Here is a 17,997-nt window from a genome sequence, read left to right as displayed (position 1 = left end):
CGGAGCCTGTGCTCCGCAACGGGAGAGGCCGCAGCAGAGGGAGGCCCGCATACCACAAAAAAAAAAAAAAAAAAAGTAATAAGCTTAGAAGACAGAGGTTAACACATATGCTTTGGCATGCACTTAAGACCTGGTACAACCAGGGCTTCCCTGGTGGCGCAGTGGTTAGGAATCCATTTGCCAATGCAGGGGACACAGGTTTATGCCGTGGAGCAACCAAGCCCATGTGCCACAACTACTGAAGCCTGCGCGCCTAGAGCCCATGCTCCACAACAAGAGAAGCCACCGCAATGAGAAGCCCGTGCGCCACAACGAAGAGTAGCCCCCACTTGCCACAACTAGAGAAAGCCCGTGTGCAGCAATGAAGACCCAACACAGCCAAAATAAATAAAGAAATAGGAAAAAAAAAAAAAAAAAAAAAAAGACCTGGTACAACCATATAAGCCAAAAACAGAATTGGTGAAGAGTAGCCCCCGCTCGCCACAACTAGAGAAAGCCCAGGGACAGCAACGAAGACCTAATGCAGCCAAAAATAAATAAATATATGAAAAATAATAATAAAAAATAAAAGTGTACTTCCAGTTTAAAAATAATAATAGTAATAATAAAACCCAAGATGGAGAGGACCTGGGAGGAAAGTCGGAAGGAAGAAAGGAGGGAGGGAGGGAGGGAGGGAGGGAGGAAAGGAAGAAGGAAAAGGAAGAAAGAAAAAGAAAAGAAAAACAAGTGGAGAGGGGGATTTAGTAGTACAGTGGACCCTTGAACAACAAGGGTTTGAACTGCATAGGTCCACTTACAGACAGATTTTATTCACTACAATACCACACCATCTACAGTTGGTTTAACTATGTGGTATGCAATTGGTTGAATCTGCCAATGTGGAACTCCATACAGAGACAGCCGGATGGCTGACTCTAAAGTTATATGTGGATTTTCCACCACACTGAGTGTGGACATCCCTAAATTCCCTGTTGTTCAAGGGTCAACTGTACATATCTGTATAACCAATACCCAAAATGAAAAGGAGAGTTATACCATGACAAATCTCTAGCAAGCAAAGGATAAAAAGAAAAACTAAAAGTACATCAAAATAGCCATCATTACTAATTTGAAATATGTGACATTTATTCTTTCAACCAACATCTGAGCATCTACTATATGCTAAGTACTATGCTAGAAACAAAGTGTTTAAAGCAAAATGAATTCTTTATGGAGCTAAGTCATTGACATGCTGCCTTTATTTCATGTGCTTTTTTTTTTTTTTTTTTTTTTTTTGCTTTAAAGAAAAAGAATATACTTCTAAGGAGCTTATAACTCATGTGTCCCAATGTGATTTTTTTCACATGGTCTGAAGTTCCTCAACCACAAATCTTTTGGAAAGCTAATGCCTAAAGTTTGGTTGCAATCTCCTAGACACACATTATTTCACACTTCTATGCCTTTTCCCATGCTGTTCACTACCTGGAATGCTCTTCCATCTCCTCTTCAATCATCCAAATTTCCATAATGACAACAGTGATGCTATGATATCCCCTGGGAAAAGTTAGGTATTTACTCTTTTTTTGTTTGTTTGTTTGTTTGTTTTTTGTGGTATGCGGGCCTCCCTCTGTTGTGGCCTCTCCCGTCGCGGAGCACAGGCTCCGGACGCGCAGGCTCAGCGGCCATGGCTCACGGGCCCTGCCGCTCCGCGGCATGTGGGATCCTCCCAGACCGGGGCGCGAACCCGGTTCCCCTGCATCGGCAGGCGGACGCGCAACCACTGCGCCACCAGGGAAGCACCAGGCATTTACTCTTTTATATTCCCAATGCACCTCCTCTCTTAAAGCAACGAGAAGCCCAAGCACCGCAATGAAGAGTAGCCCCTGCTCGCCACAACTAGAGAAAGCCCGCGTGCAGCAACAAAGACCCAATGCAGCCCAAAATAAATAAATAAAATAAATAAATTTTTTAAAATATTTTTTTAAAAAGTTAACTTTAACTAAGATTTAATTCTAAAAAGAAGTTTTAGAACAGAACATGGCATTATAATAAATTGGGAAAAAACAATTTGTCTCATTAACATTACCCCTGCCCTCAAGGAGATTAAGGTCTCATAGGCTAGACCGTAAGTGCAAAAAGTGTTATAAGTATTTATTTATTTATTTATTTTTGGCTGCGTTGGGTGTTTGTTGCTGCACGCAGGCTCTCTCTAGTTGCAGCGAGCAGGGGCTACTGTTCATTGCTGTGAGCAGGCTTCTCATTGAGGAGGCTTGTCTTTGTTGCAGAGCAAGGGCTCTAGGGGCGCAGGCTTCAGTAGTCGTGGCTCGGGGGCTCAGCTGCTCCACAGCATGTGGGATCTTCCCAGTCCAGGGCTTGAACCCGTGTCTCCTGCACTGGCAGGCAGATTCTTAACCACTGTGCCACTAGGAAGTCCCTGTTATGAGTATTGTGATATAAAATCTACATAGGACACTGTGGGGTAAAATGGCAGAAATGGTTAATTTAACTTGAGAGACAGAGAAAGCAGGAAAAAATTTCACATGAGCACTTGGTGCTTAAAGAGCAGATTAATGATGGGCAGGAGTACAGTGAGCAGGCAAGGGAAGGAAGGTGGAAAGAGAATATTCAACTCAGGTAGAAGGATGAAGAAAAGGCATAAAGATGTAAAACAACCTTTCATACCTTCAGAGACCTGCAAGCAGTTCAGCTTGACTAAAACAGAGTAGTAATGACGATAGAAAAGTGAGGTTGAATATAAAATGGGATAAAGAAATAGACTCAAGACATAGAACAAAGTATGTGAGACACTGAGGTCTAAGTTGGCTTCTTGGTTTCTGATCTGGGTGACTTGGGTGGATGATGGTAATATTCATGATGAGAGGTAATTCAAGACTAAAAGTAAATAAGGTAGCAACTCAATTTTTCTTTTATAAAGTCTCTTAGAAAACTAGTTTTCTTAATTCTTTTTTTGAGATATAATTGACATATAACATTATATTAGTTTCAGGTGTATGAAATGATTCAATATTTGTATACACTGTGAAATGATCACCACAATAAGTTAACTTCCATCACCACATAACTATAATATTTTTTCTTGTGATGAGAACTTTTGAGATTCTCTCAGCAACTTTCAAATACACAATGTAGTATTATTAACTATAGTCACCATTATACATTGTATAATTATACATTGTATAATTAACTGTACATTATATCCCCAAGACATTTATTTTATAACTGGAAGTCTGTACCTTTTGACCACTTTCACCCATTTCACTTCTTGGTATAAGACTACTTTTAAATAATTTGTTTTTGTGATTACCAAAGAGATACATAATTAGTATTGAAAAGGAAATGTGAAAAAATATGATACAAAGAAAAAAAAAACAACTTATAATCCTACCATCCAGAAAATTATTAAGATAAACTTGTACAAATATAGGAAAAAAAGCATACAGATAGGATAAATACAAAGCTAAACAAATTATAAAACAAAGTTCACTAAAAATATTATCATTACAGAGTGTACAGTAAACTTGCCCATATAATAACATTTTTTTAAAAAATCACTGCTTCATTGTCTATCTTTGCTGCTAAACTATGAGCTCCATAAGGACAAGGATCTTATCTGTCTTGCTCACCAATGTACCCCCAGTGTATAGTGTACCTGGCACACATTAGGTAATCAATTAACATTTGTTGAAAGAATCAATCTTTTTTTTTAAATGAAGCCCCAGATTACTCTCTCAAGCAATATTTGATACTTCAAAAATTCTAACATAAAAAAATAGAAAACATGCTGATACCCCTTGTAATGGGATCTGCCACACAGTATAAACAGAAAAACAAAACAAAAACACCCAGGCACAATATATTAAGACTATATCCATCAGGTAGAGAGACAAAGAAATTTTCTCAAATCCAGGAACACACATAAATACCTTTCTTGAATACATGATTCAGGCTAAAATGTACTTTGGGTCTGAATTGTTCTTACTTTCCCACACTGTATGAGGTTGTACATCTCACCATAAAGTTGTCAAAGAGATAATTTTAGTCTATTAACTTATAGACTAGAATTCATAGACTACTAACTCCAGGTGATTAAAAAAAAAAAAAAAAAAAAAATCCCAGAGAGGGGACTTCCCCGCTGGTGCAGGGGTTAAGAATCTGCCTGCCAATGCAGGGGACACGCGTTTGATCCCTGGTCCGGGAGGATCCCACATGCCGTGGAGCAACTAAGCCCGTGCGCCCCAACTACTGAGCCTGCACTCTAGAGCCCACGAGCCACAACGACTGAGCCCACGTGCCACAACTACTTAAGCCTGCGTGCCTAGAGCCCGTGCTTCGCAACAAGAGAAGCCACCGCAATGAGAAGCCCGCTCACTGCAACAAAGAGTAGCCCCTGCTCTCCACAACTAGAGAAAGCCTGCGCGCAGCAATGAAGACCTAACGCAGCCATAAATAAATAAATAAATTTATATATTTTTTTAAAATCCCAGAGAAAAAAATAAGAATTTGAATGGTGATAGTAACTCAAGCTCAGCTTTGTTACTTCTTACTAGATTAGAAAATCCTTAAAAGAAGGGCCCATGTTTAATGTCTTTTTAAAATAATCACCATAGGGAATTCCCTGGTGCTCCAGTGGTAGGACTCTGCGCTCTCAATGCCAAGGCCCTGGCTTCAATCCCTGGTCTGGGAACTAAAATCCCACAAGCCGCGTGGCCAAAAAAAAAAAAAAAAAAAAGGGGGTATTTTAAAAAATACATAATCACCATAATGTTTACTGTACTTAGAATATAGCAAACATTCAATATACAAATTAAGTAAATGAAGTAGCTAATAAATTCTTACCTTCCTTACTAGCTGCGAATTTAACAACACAGGTAAATTTCAAGGCAAACTTCTTAGTAATTTTAAAAAGAAGAAAGTCAGTTTTCATTAACAGGCCCAATTTAGCCAGAAAACTCCTGTCCCTATTACCTCCAGTTCTGGGACAATGCCAACAACCTCCCTCCGAGCATCCATAACTTTTGGTTACCTCAACTCTGTGATATACCAAAAATGATGGAAAAGAAATACCTTTCTCTCCTTCTAATAAATGTCTAAAGGATATTTCTTCTTTCAAAGGTGGAAGAGCCAAAACTAGACATTTTCGACCAAACGAGGTTCTGGTTCCAGCAATGCTACCACCAACAGCCTACCACTGTAGATCCATGCAACTCCTGGCACATGTACCTGGTAAGATCTTTTGCTCAAAGCAACAGATGGTGACTCTAGTTATGGTAAGGTCATCTTTCTACTTTATGAATGAACCTAAAAACTGCTGTCACACAATTCGATTATCACCAACAGAAGAGAACATATTAAGTTACAATCACAAATCCAGTTAAACAAATAAGGTATATCCTTTTATACTTGACTTTTTTTTTTTTTTTTTTTCCGTACGCGGGCCTCTCACTGTTGTGGCCTCTCCCGTTGCGAAGCACAGGCTCCGGATGCGCAGGCTCAGCGGCCATGGCTCACGGGCCCAGCCGCTCTGTGGCATGTGGGATCTTCCCGGACCGGGGCATGAACCCGCGTCCCCTGCATCAGCAGGCGGACTCTCAACCACTGCGCCACCAGGGAAGCCCTATACTTGACATTCTGACTGCAAGAGTTAAACTTCAATTCATTTTAAAATGCAAAACACAAAACAAAACTAAAATTACTCTAAAAATTAAAATAAAAAACCAAAACAAACCAAAAAACTAATGATTCAACTTGTTTAATACTATACAGTAACTGAGTCAACCTTATCCATACACACCTTAATAGACTGTTATTAGATACATATAACTTCTCAATCAGTACCCATACAAAGACTATGTTTAAAGAATGAAAAACTATATTTTCCTCTTGAAGAAGAACGCCCTCTGGAGGAGAGGGAAGATACCTGGGAGCCCTGGATGTTGGTAATTCCACAAAGTCAATGTCCACTTTTGTTTACAGTCGTACCTCCTGATCAACCACCTCCCATCAAGAGGAAGCTGGGGAGGTCCATACAGAGCACAGAACTGGGAGGGCTACAGTAGACTGAGCGAGAGGGAATAAAACATACCTTCGGTTGGCACATTCTTTTCCTATTCTAACTAATATCAATAACAAATCTAAGATTCTACCAAAAACTGTATAATCTTGGGCACTGGACAGCTGAATCAATCTCTTGAACCTTAGTTTCTATGCCTGCCAAATAGAAATAATAGAATAGTTGTAAGAAATAAGGAGATGATGTTTGCACATAGTAAATGCTCAATAAATGGTAGCTTATATCCTTAAGACTAAACAAGTAGTTGATAAAACCAAATTTAATAATTGACACTGTAGGGGATGAAGAGCATTCTAAGCTGAAGCCATAATGTCAAATTAAGACTTATAAACAAAAATTTAAGGGAAAGATCATAAAGGGCCTAAACAAGGACAATATAGAGAAATACAGCCTTCTCCAAAGATGTCATAATGTCGATATACCTACAACAATAAATGACTAGGTAAAAAAGAATTTAACTGGCAACTCAGAAGAATATACTTTACAAACCTTTTAAGTAATAATCACACTAGGAAAAACCAAAAGTTTTATAAAATAGGATTATTTAAATGGCACTAAGAACTGCCTTTTAAAAATACTAAAATGTATATAGAGCAAAACTCCTTTGATTATAACAAAGACTTCCCCAAGAGCACAACAGCTCAACATTACACTGTGCTTAAACTCCTTTCTCACTACATGCTAAAAATTTAACATTTTCATTCCAAATGTACTTTTGTGTCTTCTACCTCGCAAACATCTTTAATAAAATTTGTAATACAAGAATATTTAGGGAATTCCCTGGCGGTCCAGTGGTTAGGACTTGGCACTTTCACTACCAGGGTCCAGGTTCAATCCCTGGTCGGGGAACTAAGATCCAGCAGGCAGTGCAGCATGTCCAAAAAAAAAAGAATATTTATAAGTACTTGGTTTATGAAAGGATTTTTGAAACATTTCATTTGATCCTCAGATATTACCTCTATTTACTCAAGAAACTGAGGTCCATAGAAATTAAGTAATTTGTCCCACAAACTACATATTACACTATTCAAGAGTTTGATTCAGTTGTCCAGAGATTATCAGCAAACTATTTAGTTCAACTAAAACCAATGTCTTTTAACTCTTTCTAATACACCACAACTCCTTCCCCAAGACTCAGTCCAAATCTTCTTAGTTGGAGCAGTATTATCAACTACTACAAGTAGGTTAACCATCACCAAAGACCTGAAAATCTTTTCCCTGCACAGTAGCAGCATTTCACCTGCAAAGACTTTTCACTTGCCAAGGATCTTGAACTGTGTAACATTAATTATTATTCTTGGATCACCTTATGACAAGATCTATTACTATAGCTGAAACTATATCAACAGTAATGCATGGCTGAACCCACTGGTATAATCTCTCAACTCGTATTACTTCTCATTTTTTACTTAGCTAGTCGCCCATTGTTCAATCCTAGATAGAAAAGTAACATGAAGTATTAGACTGACCCTGATATTTTTTCTTGTTACTAACAGAAGCCAAATGCAGTGGCCAAAATACTTAAAAGGAATGGAGAAGCAAGCAATCTTATATACCACCCAAAATATAATGCCAGGACAGAAAATTTATGCCTGCATTCCAACTTGGTCCAAATACATTCCAAAAACAATTTACCAGCAATCCTCTTCCTCAAATTCCCACATTTCTCTCTTATACATACATTACCATCATTTCCCAAGGTATCCTAAAAGTAACTTATAAGGCACTCTCCTTCATAATGACCACTCTCCTTCATAATGACCATTTCCGTAAAAGAAATATAAATACAATTTGATAGCCATCAAATTGTAATTGAAATTACTATATTGGGGTTTAACTTTTCAAGAAATTCTGCAGAAGTCTTTATATAATATAACCTTTTATTTGCCAGAGTTTATGAATGCTAGAGGAGATTTGGGCAGGTAAGAAGAGATATATGCCTGTACCATAACTGCTGTTATTAATTAGAGTCTTTGGTAGCCATAATATAATTTTCTCTATAGGTAATATTTTGAACAACTTCACACTTGGGCTCTTCCTAGCTATGTAAATATATTCTGTTAACAGAAACTTCTTCATTTCCATGGAGAATTGAAGAGCGGCCCTGATTTCTTGTAAAGGAAATAGCTATCTGTTTTGCACAATACCCAGTCCACTGTGGCCACCTAATACGGACAAAAAGGGGGAAAAAAAAAAAAGACCTATTTGGAAACGTTTCTTCTCCAGCCAAGGGCTGTTCCCAGATAAAGGCAATGCTCAGAGTACAACAAAAAAAACCTTCTCTGAAAAAAGAAATGTGCCAGAAAGGAGAGGCATGGATCAGGAATAAATAGGGAGTGAGTGTATGCGCTCAATGAAGGCTGGAGGCAGCAGGCGCAGCGCGGAGATGCTCCAGCGAAAAGAACCAGCGAAAAGAACCAGCAGCCGCCGCCGCCGCCGCCGCCGCCGCCGCCGCCGCAGCAGCAGCAGGAAGTTTCAATGGGGCCGGGCAGAGCATGCGCCCTGAAGCCGCGCGGTGGCCTTATGTGGAAGGAGCACCACTTGCGAACACCAATAATAGACCGGCGGCACTAGAGAGAGAAACATGAGCAACAAGCACCTTCTTCAACTGTTTCCCCTCCGTCTGAGCCCCTCCTCCACCCTACATACTAACCACCCCACCCTACCCTGCAAATGGGAGGGCGACTTCTTCTTCCCCTAAGCCTTATGCCAGGATGAAGGGGGAAGGGACTGGAAAAGTGGGGAGATGCTCTTCTATTATTTGGGGGGAGGAGGAGGAAAACTATGGAGGAGGAGAAATTAACCCTCTACCCTCCAAAGTGGAGAAGCTGAACCGACTTCGCCCCCCAAAGCGAGAATGGAGGAGGACCCCCTCCTAAGGAGGAGGAGCAAACCTCCCGACTCAGAGGAAGGAGTCTGGGGGTTAAACCAGCCCTGGAGGCGAAAGGAAAAGAGACCAGAGCCCACTCTCTCGGGGGAGTTCCCACTAGAGGGAGGGAGAGATGAAGTGTCCGCTGGCCCCCGCCCACCCAGGTGGAGGGAGAGAAAGGGGCGCCCCGAGAAGATGAGCCCAGCCTCCCCGGAGATGGTAGCGAGGATGGTGGGAGGAGGGGAGGGAGTGAGGGAGGAGTGGAGGAGAAAAGCGCAAAGCTGGCCGGAACCTGCGCTCCCCTTCCCCCGCCACCAAGAGGGAGAAGGGTTGGGGGGCCCGGCCCCCGCCGCGGGATAGCAGTCCCAGGGGCGGCCGACCAGCACAATGACCCCTCCCCGCCCCCAGCCCAGACCTAGCCCGCGACGCCCCCACCTCTGCTGGGCGTCGGGCGGAGTGGCCCTACGGGGCCTCCGCCCCGCCTCCCCACTGCCCAAGACCCCGGAGGCTGGGAGGAGAAGACCGGCCGGGCGGAAATGCGCCCCAGCGGGAGGACAGAGCCGCGGAGGTCCGGGGTGTCTGTGAAGAGCTGAGAGAAGGAGCGTGCCAAGGCCGCTTCCCGCCGGGCGTTCGGGCCCCTAGCTTACCTTCTCCGTTGCCGACGTCCGGCGGCGGAGCTTGCAGCACCCGCTCCAGCTCGGGGAACGGCAACTCAGGCAGGTCGAGCAGCGGCCCGTAGCGCTCCAAGAAGGAGCAGACTACGGCGAAGTTGGGGCAAGAACCCGGGCAGCCCGGAGGAGCCATAGCCACCGCCGCTGCCGCCGCCGCCGCCATTTTGAACTGGAGGATGGAGGAGGAGGCGATAGGGGGGTGGGGGGAGTTGGGGTGCCGAGGAATGGCAGGGCGACCTTACAGACGACAGGAGGCGCTAGCAAGTGGGCGCCCCTGCGGATCCGAGCGTCTCAGGCACGGCGCAGCGATCCCACAATACAACAGCGGCCCGGAGCAGTCGAGAACCGAGTCAGACGTAGGAAAGAGAGGCGCCCCGTGCCTTTCGCTTTCCGCTCTCTTTCCGCCCCCCTCCCTCGCTCCTCCCACTTCGGGTTAGCCACTGCCTCGTGTGACAAGGGGAATGAAAACAAGGGCTGCGGGGCAGGGAGGCGGGCTGGAAGCTGGAGAGGCGGGAGTTTTAGGAGCGGTGACCAATAGGCTTGAAGGGGGCGGAGCTTCACTCGATAACAGGCCAAAAGACTTTTTTAGGGCCGCGCGAGTCGTGGGGGGATCGCCTAGCCGGGTCCTCGGGAGAAAAGGTGAGAGGTAAAGCAGGGAGCCGTTCGAGATAGCTGCTCCTCGGAGAGAGGGCATTGGGTGAGTTTGGGGGGGCACTCCCGGGACAGAAATTGGGGCACCAGATGGTGGGGGAAGTTGAGAGTGAATAAGAAGCAACAAAAGAGCAGAATCGGGGGGAAAAAAACGATTCTGAGAAAAAGTTGGAGAGGGGAAAGGTGGAGAGGTACCCTGAATTAGGGGTTGGGATGGAACCTTTGTATGGAGATGTCTCAGTGAAAGTTTGCTGAGGGATACTGCTAAGGTACAAGAACCGCACCTGTGCTGGAAAGCAGTGTCTGAAAACTCTGGAGGACGAGGGCCTGATGGAACGAGGCTCTGCCAGGATCACTAGTCTGCGGAGTTGGGGCCCTGCTAGGAAATCAGGGTCTAAGGGGACCAGGCTCTTCACAGGGACCAAGGTGTGACAGGACAGGGCCCTGCTGTGGTTGCCAGCGTGTGAGGGGGAGGGGCTTTGTTGAGGCACGAAGATCTGGGGACCAGGCTCTGTAGCGGCCCAAGATCAGAGGGTGGACTAGGACTGCACGGAGGGTGGACATGGTAGGAAACTTTGTGCAAGGGCAAAAAGTTTGTTACAAGACAGGGTTCCGCTTCGTTGGGAGAAGCAGTGAGCATTCTCCCACAAAGAATCTCAGAAAAACCATCAGTAATGCAAAGTAGAATGTGCAGCTTGGGATACAGTGTGCATTTTGGTTAAGAGCCTGAGCTTTGGAGTTCAGCAAGACTTGATTCCTAACGGAACCGCCTCAGGACATTGCGGAAGATTTTTTATTTCTTTGAACCTCTGTAAAGTCAGGGTGATAATAGTACCTACAACATAGGATTTTACTAGATAATTCACAGTAAATTGATTAGCACAATGCCCTGGCACACTGTAAATACTTTAAAAATATTAGTTGCTACTATTGAAGAAAATTCCTAAAATTTAGATTGAATTCAGCTATTTGTAATTGATAGTTTACTACTTTGAGCCAAAAATTTCAGTGCACATTTAAAATTTATATAGTATCTACTTACTAAAAAGAATTTCAAAGTATAATATAAACCATTTAAAATAGGACCATTTATAATTAAAGGAAAATAAAGAAATATATAGGCAAGTAATTATATTGGGAACAGAGAAAATGATTACCACAATTAAAAATTGAATTTTGTTCTGCATTTCTAGGTAAAAAAGGGAAAAACTATAATGTTCTATATCAGACTTATTATCTAAAGAAAGAAAGAATACTCGTTTATCAAGTGAAAAAAATTCTATATTATAAGAGGACTTTATTACCTAGAATACTGATTCTTACAAACCCTTTTTGGGACTTCCCCAGCAGTCCAATGGTTAAGACTGCCTTCTAGTGCAGGAGGTGAGGGTTCGATCCCTCGTCGGGGAACTAAGATCCCACATACCAGTGGGGTGCAGCCAAAAACTTAAAAAAAAAAAAAATTACAAACCTTTTTATTAATTTATTTATTTTAAAATTTTATTTTTGGCTGTGTTGGGTCTTTGTTGCTGTGCGCGGGCTTTCTCTAGTTGTGGAGAGCAGTGGCTACTCTTTTTTTTTTTTGCGGCACGCGGGCCTCTCCCGTTGCGGAGCACAGGCTCCGGACGCGCAGGCCCAACGGCCATGGCTCACGGGCCCAGCCGCTCCGCTGCATGTGGGATCCTCCCAGACCCGGGCACGAACCCGTGTGCCCTGCATCGGCAGGCGGACTCTCAACCACTGCGCCACCAGGGAAGCCCGTGGCTACTCTTCATTGCAGTGCGATTGTGGTGGCTTCCCTTTGCTGCGGAGCATGGGCTCTAGGCATGTGGGCTTCAGTAGTTGTGGCACGCAGGCTCAGTAGTTGTGGCTCGCGGGCTCTGGAGCGCAGGCTCAGTAGTAATGGTGCTGGGACTTAGTTGCTCCACGGCATGTGGGATCTTCCCAGACCAGGGCTCGAACCTGTGTCCCCTACTTTGGCAGGCGGATTCTTAATAACTGCACCACCAGGGAAGTCCCTACAACCACTGCACCACCAGGGAAGTCCCTACAAACCCTTCTTAACGGAAAAAAATGTTCTTTTAAAATTTACAAAAAAAAAAAAAAAAATTTACAAATACTGGGAGGGGGAAGAATTGGGATTGACACACATACACTATAGATACTATGTATAAAATAGATTACTAATGAGAACATACTGTATAGCACAGGAATTGTACTTAATGCACTGTGGTGACCTAAATGGAAAGGAAATCCAAAAAAAAGAGGATATATGTATATGTATAACTGATTCATCTTGCTGTACAGTAGAAACTAACACAACATTGTAAAGCAACTATATGCCAATAAAAATTAATTTTATAAAAAAGAAAAATAAAATTTACAAATACTCTTGAAAATTCCAGTTTAAGAAATACTGATGTAATTAAAGTCTATACAACAATGTGAATGTACTTCATGCCATTGAACTACACACTAAAAATGGTTAAAATGGTAAGATTTATGTTATGTATATTGTGCCACAATAGAAAAGTTTAAAAAGTGCTCGTTTCGGCAGCACATATACTAAAATTGGAATGATACAGAGAAGATTAGCATGGCCCCTGCGCAATGATGACATGCAAATTCATGAAGCATTCCATATTTTTATGGGGATATATGTGTATGTATAGCTGATTCACTTTGTTATAAAGCAGAAACTAACACACTATTGTAAAGCAATTATACTCCAATAAAGATGTTTAAAAAGAAAAGTTAAAAAGAAAGAAAAGTCTCACTTTAGGAAAATGTGATGAATTATCATAGCAAAAGAGAAGTCTTAATTTAATGTGTAGTAAAATATTTTAAACAACACTGAAATGAAACAGAACTAAACTAAAACATATATTGTACAACACAGGGAATATAGCCAATATTTTACAATATAATGGATGTAAATATAGTATAACCTTTAAAAATTGTGTTTTAAAAGTGTGAATCACTGTGTTGTACACCTGAAACTTATATAATATTGTTCATCAACTATCCCTCAACTTAAAAAATAAATAAATAAACTGAAATATATCGGTAGAACTCTCAAACTCCCAAGTATAGATCTATATACCTGGGGCCCCGAAGACCCCAGTTTAAGAAAAATTTGACCCAAAACTTACCAGTTTTGCAAAGATACAAAAATATTCATAAGATCATAACTTAATTGACCTTAAATGAAAGGCAGGTACACATTATTAAATAAAATCATATCTTTGTGAATGAATTTTGATGGAAAAAAAAACCTTCAAACCAAAAGAAAGATTGTTATATCATTTTCTGAACACTACCCCCCTGCCTCTTTCCTTTCTCTCTCTTCGCTTTCAGCTTTTCCAGCACCTCACCTGCTCTCCCATGGGATTGTAAATATAACTTTCTAAAAAAAAAGCTTTATATAATTTTTTTCTTTTCTCAGGGCTGACACTGTTACTCAAAGCGGGGACTGATAAATAAGGTTAGAGTTTCTGCTTTTCTAATCAAGATTGGCATTAGAACAAAGTCCTTGGGCATCAAAAGTTATATCCACCCAAAAGATGAGAGATGTTGTACTACAAAGCAAGGTTTAGGTCATACCTTCACTAAGTCTGTTCTTGGAAAAAAAATAAATGATAAGCACTGTCTCTTACCTTGGGGTAAGAGAATTTGTGGGTTACAAGAATTTAATCCCACTTTATGTAGTTAAATAATTGCATTATATATATCAGACTAAAAGGTAAAGATAGAAAAAAAAGTAGCTTTAAAAAAAAACTTTAATTGATTTATCTACTGCCATAAAGAAGCCTTTAAATAAGCATTAAATTACCTACACTCAGTCTTTATTTATGAATAAGAAATTTCTTAAGATAGTTCAAATTTCACATTTTCTTAGGGGAAAAGACAAAATAGTTTTGCATTCAGAATTAATGACTAGTTTATTCAAAATACCAAAAGGAAACAAACAAAATGCTCATCAGAAGAAGAATGGGTAAATAAATTGTGATATAGTCTTTCAACAGACTACTACTCAGACTGATACACACTTGATATATATTACAACATGGGTGAATCTCAAAAGCATTTTGAGTGAAAGAAGAAAGACACAAAAGAGTAGGTACTGTAAAATTCCATCAGTATGAAGGTCTAGCTAATATATGGGAATAGAAATCAAAAGCTTCTTTTGAGCTTGGAAGGGGATTGACTAGAAAGGTGCACAAGGGAAATTTCAAGATACATTCTGTTTCATGACTGGCAAGTTTATACATTTGTGAAAACTCTTGAACTCTAAAAGATATTTCTGCATTTAATTGAATGTAATTATGCTTTGATTTTAAAATTTAATGGCTTAGCCTTCAATTTTGTCAAATTACATTGATAACAGTCTGCCTTATAATGAAATAATTTATATGTATTTCTGTTTCCCCAACATATTATCTTTGCATTTGTCACACAATTTTTTTTACAGATATTGTAAGCCTGGCAAATGTATATTGAAGTGAACTGGATTCAATTGTGGAGCCAGTTTGGGAATTCCTAATTAGTAATGAGCAAATTTACTTAGGTTTGTTTAAAACTCACTTTTACAAGAAATACTTCTAGAAGTATATGGATATGTTATATGTAGTGAAAAAGCTGTTAAATGTCAACAGAAGTAGGAATCTATGGTCTTCAAAATAGTTTCATAGGAAAATGTATGAAAATAAAAAGAAGTAATATAAACAAGATTTAATCCAGCCATTTTCTGGTTCTTTCTCTTAATGATAACTGAATTCTCTGTTGCAACAGAATTCTATTCATTGAAGAAACACTTTTAGAAGTGTCTTACCATCTTTTTTCTTAAGAGTTATGCATCAGTCTATTCTTATTTCTTAAGAGCATGGCTGAAACCAATTTCTCTGATGAAATAATTATTTTTACTGAAAGAAAAATTATGTTGGCTTTTTTGTAGAAATGTGTAAGTTGGTCCTAATATTACTATGGAAGTGCAGGGAACCCAGGATATCCTAAACAGTTTTTTAAGTGATGAACAAAGTTGAAGGTCTCACACTTCCTGGTTTCAAAAGTGACTACAAAGCTACAGTAATCAAGACTGTGTAGTACTGCCATAGGATAGCTACTATGGACCGAACTGTGCCTCCCCAAAATTCATATGTTGAAGCCCTAATCCTCAATGGGACTATATTTGGAAATAGAGCCTTTAAGGAGGTAACTAAAGTTAAATGAGGCCGTGAGGATTGGGGCTCTAATCCCATGGGGCTGGTATCCTTATAAGAAAAGGAAAAGACATCAAGAGTGCTCATGAACAGAGAAAAGGCCATGTAGGGACAAAGCAAGAAAGAATCCATCTGCATGCCAGGAAGAGAGGTCCCACCAGAAACCAGCCCTGCTGGCACTTTGATCTTGGACTTCTAGTCTCCAGACTGAGAAAATAAATTTCTGTTGTTTAAGCTACCCAGTCTGTGTTATTTTACTATGGAAACTCTAGCAGACTAGTACAGAAGTCTTTCTCAACCCTCATAACAATTCATTACAATTTCCTTATACCACTTTTCAAAAGTTACCTTGTAATTTTTAAAAGTCACCTTTAAAAAATTGTTACAGTTATTTGCATATGTCTTCTCTCCTCTAGTGTAATATTAACTTCTCAACAAGAATCATGTTTTATAAATTTGGGTCTTCCTCCCATAGCACCAAAGATAGTGTGTTTATGTCCTTTGTTATATTACACATTTTTAAAATGGGTTAGTAGTTACTAATATTAGGGAGAACTATCACTTTGTTATTGTCTTTATTTGGAGATTAAATACAGTTTAAGAACATGTATATAGGTACCATATTAACAAGGGGTGGACTGTGATGGTTAATTTTATGTGTCAGCTTGGCTGGGCTATAGCACTCAGTTATCCAGTCAAACACTAATCTAGGTGCTGCTATGAAGGTGTTTTGTGGACCTAGTTTACATCTACAATTATTTGACTTTTAAATAAAGAAGATTATCCTCAATACTCTTGGAAGGCCTCCTTCAGTTAGTTGAAAGGCTGCAAAAGGAAAAGTGAGGTTTCCTTGAGGAAGAAGAAATAACACGTCAATACTGAAATGACAACTCTTGCCTGAGAGTCAGCAGCCTGCCAGCCTGCCCTGCACATTTTGCACTAGCCAATATCCACAATTGCATGAGCCACTTCTGTGAAATAAATCTGTTAATATATATAGTCTACTGGTGCTGTTTCTCTGGAGAAACCTGAATCAAGCACCTTTTAGTTATTGTACTTATCAATGCTAGAATTCCCATTTGATTCTTTTTTGAAATGTCTATCTCTTTATTGAGATTCTATATTCATTGAGTCATTGTCATCATAATTTTTACACTGAAGTATAGTTTTGTTTAAATATTTACTTATTTATTTTTGGCTGCGTCGGGTCTTAGTTGTGGCACACAGCCTCTGTAGTTATGGCATGCAGGCTCTGTAGTTGCAGCACACGGGCTTCGTTGCTTTGCGGCATGCAGGATCTTAGTTCCCTGACCAGGGATGGAACCCGCGTCCCCTGCAATGGAAGGCAGATTCTTAACCACTGGACCACCAGGGAAGTCCCTGAGGTATAGTTGATTTACAACATTATATTAGTTTTAGGTATACAGCATAGTGATTCAGTATTTTTACAAATTATACTCCACTAAAAGTTACAAGATAATGGCTATAATTTCCTGTGCTATACAATATATCCTTGTTGCGTATCTATTTTATACAGAGCATTTTGTATCTCTTAATCCCATCCCCCTAACTTGCCGTCCCCTGTTTCATCATAATTTTGATTCTTTATGAATAGTTTCCTTTAGTTCTTTGAACATATTTAGAGTAGCTTCTTTGAAGACTTTGCTAAATCAAATATATGGGAGTGCTCAGATACTGTTTCAGTTGATGAGTGTGAGTCACATTTTTTTGTTTCTTTGAATGTCTTGTAATTTTTTATTGAAAACTGGGTATTTTAGATAATGTATTATAGAGTTTGGATTTGGATTTTCCCCCTACATTGTTGTTCTTAGTTTATTTGTTTCTGTTTAGTCACTTGCCTAAACTAAATCTGTGGATTCTGTCTCCCATGCAATGTGTGGCCACTGAAATCTGTATTAAGGGCTTTTTTTTTCTTTCTCTCTTTTTTTTTATCCGTGCCACATGGCTTGCGGGAACTCCCCAACCAGGGATTGAACCCTGGTCCCAGAAGTGAAAGTGCCAAGTCCTAATCACTGGACCGTCAGGGAGTTCCCCTTGTTTTCACTTTTAAGCTTGGCTTCCTAGGGGGTCTCCTCTGTGCCTATATATCTTAGTGTACAGCCAAAGATTGTGTTCAAACACCTCAAGCCAGTAAGACTTACCCTCTCTACTGATGGATCAGTGTTTGTGCTGGGGAGTGCATTCAATGTTCAGATGTTTTCATCTCTTCCCTGGCTCTTACAGTCTTCTGAGTCCTTCTGAGCCCCCTCACCTTTTCACTTTGCATGTTCTATAGGCTCCATTGGCCCAGAACATTTCCATGACTTAGGCCTATTCCTGTCTTTGATGCATATGCTCACAGCCTTTGCTCCACTCTGGATAGAGAGCTTATCAAGCACCTCTTGAGAATTCCTTTTAAATCCCTGTCTACTCTGACAATCCACTGCTTGTTCCAAACAGGCTTACAATATTAAGGAAGCAGAGCCACCTGCCATCCATATTTACTTGCCACTGAAA

The 17,997-nt window shown here is 40.6% G+C and overlaps 2 protein-coding genes and 1 non-coding gene across 4 annotated transcripts in view; 2 read left to right on the top strand and 1 right to left on the bottom strand.

Moving 5' to 3' along the window:
* RSF1 (remodeling and spacing factor 1) overlaps window positions 1-9,997 on the bottom strand; it is a 193,379-nt gene extending 183,382 nt beyond the window's left edge. The window contains exon 1 of the mRNA XM_024131699.3: window positions 9,587-9,997. Coding sequence (XP_023987467.1) covers window positions 9,587-9,773 — 187 coding nt within the window. The 5' untranslated portion in view covers window positions 9,774-9,997. The remainder of the gene's footprint in view (window positions 1-9,586) is intronic.
* A 169-nt stretch (window positions 9,998-10,166) lies between these two features.
* Window positions 10,167-17,997, top strand: part of AAMDC (adipogenesis associated Mth938 domain containing) — a 33,990-nt gene continuing 26,159 nt past the window's right edge. The window contains exon 1 of one of the 2 annotated variants that reach the window (XM_007107241.4): window positions 10,167-10,249. The gene's annotated coding sequence lies outside the window, so the exon portion shown is untranslated. Of the gene's footprint in view, window positions 10,308-17,997 lie in introns of both variants that reach the window. The other variant, XM_007107240.4, reaches the window with a different exon arrangement.
* Window positions 12,803-12,909, top strand: LOC112067007 (U6 spliceosomal RNA). The gene has a single exon (XR_002893025.1). It is a non-coding gene; the product is annotated as a U6 spliceosomal RNA (small nuclear RNA).

The sequence above is a fragment of the Physeter macrocephalus genome, chromosome 16 (genome assembly GCF_002837175.3).
Source record: "Physeter macrocephalus isolate SW-GA chromosome 16, ASM283717v5, whole genome shotgun sequence".
Taxonomy (NCBI): Eukaryota; Metazoa; Chordata; class Mammalia; order Artiodactyla; family Physeteridae; genus Physeter; species Physeter macrocephalus.
This window is presented reverse-complemented; position numbering and strand designations above follow the sequence as displayed.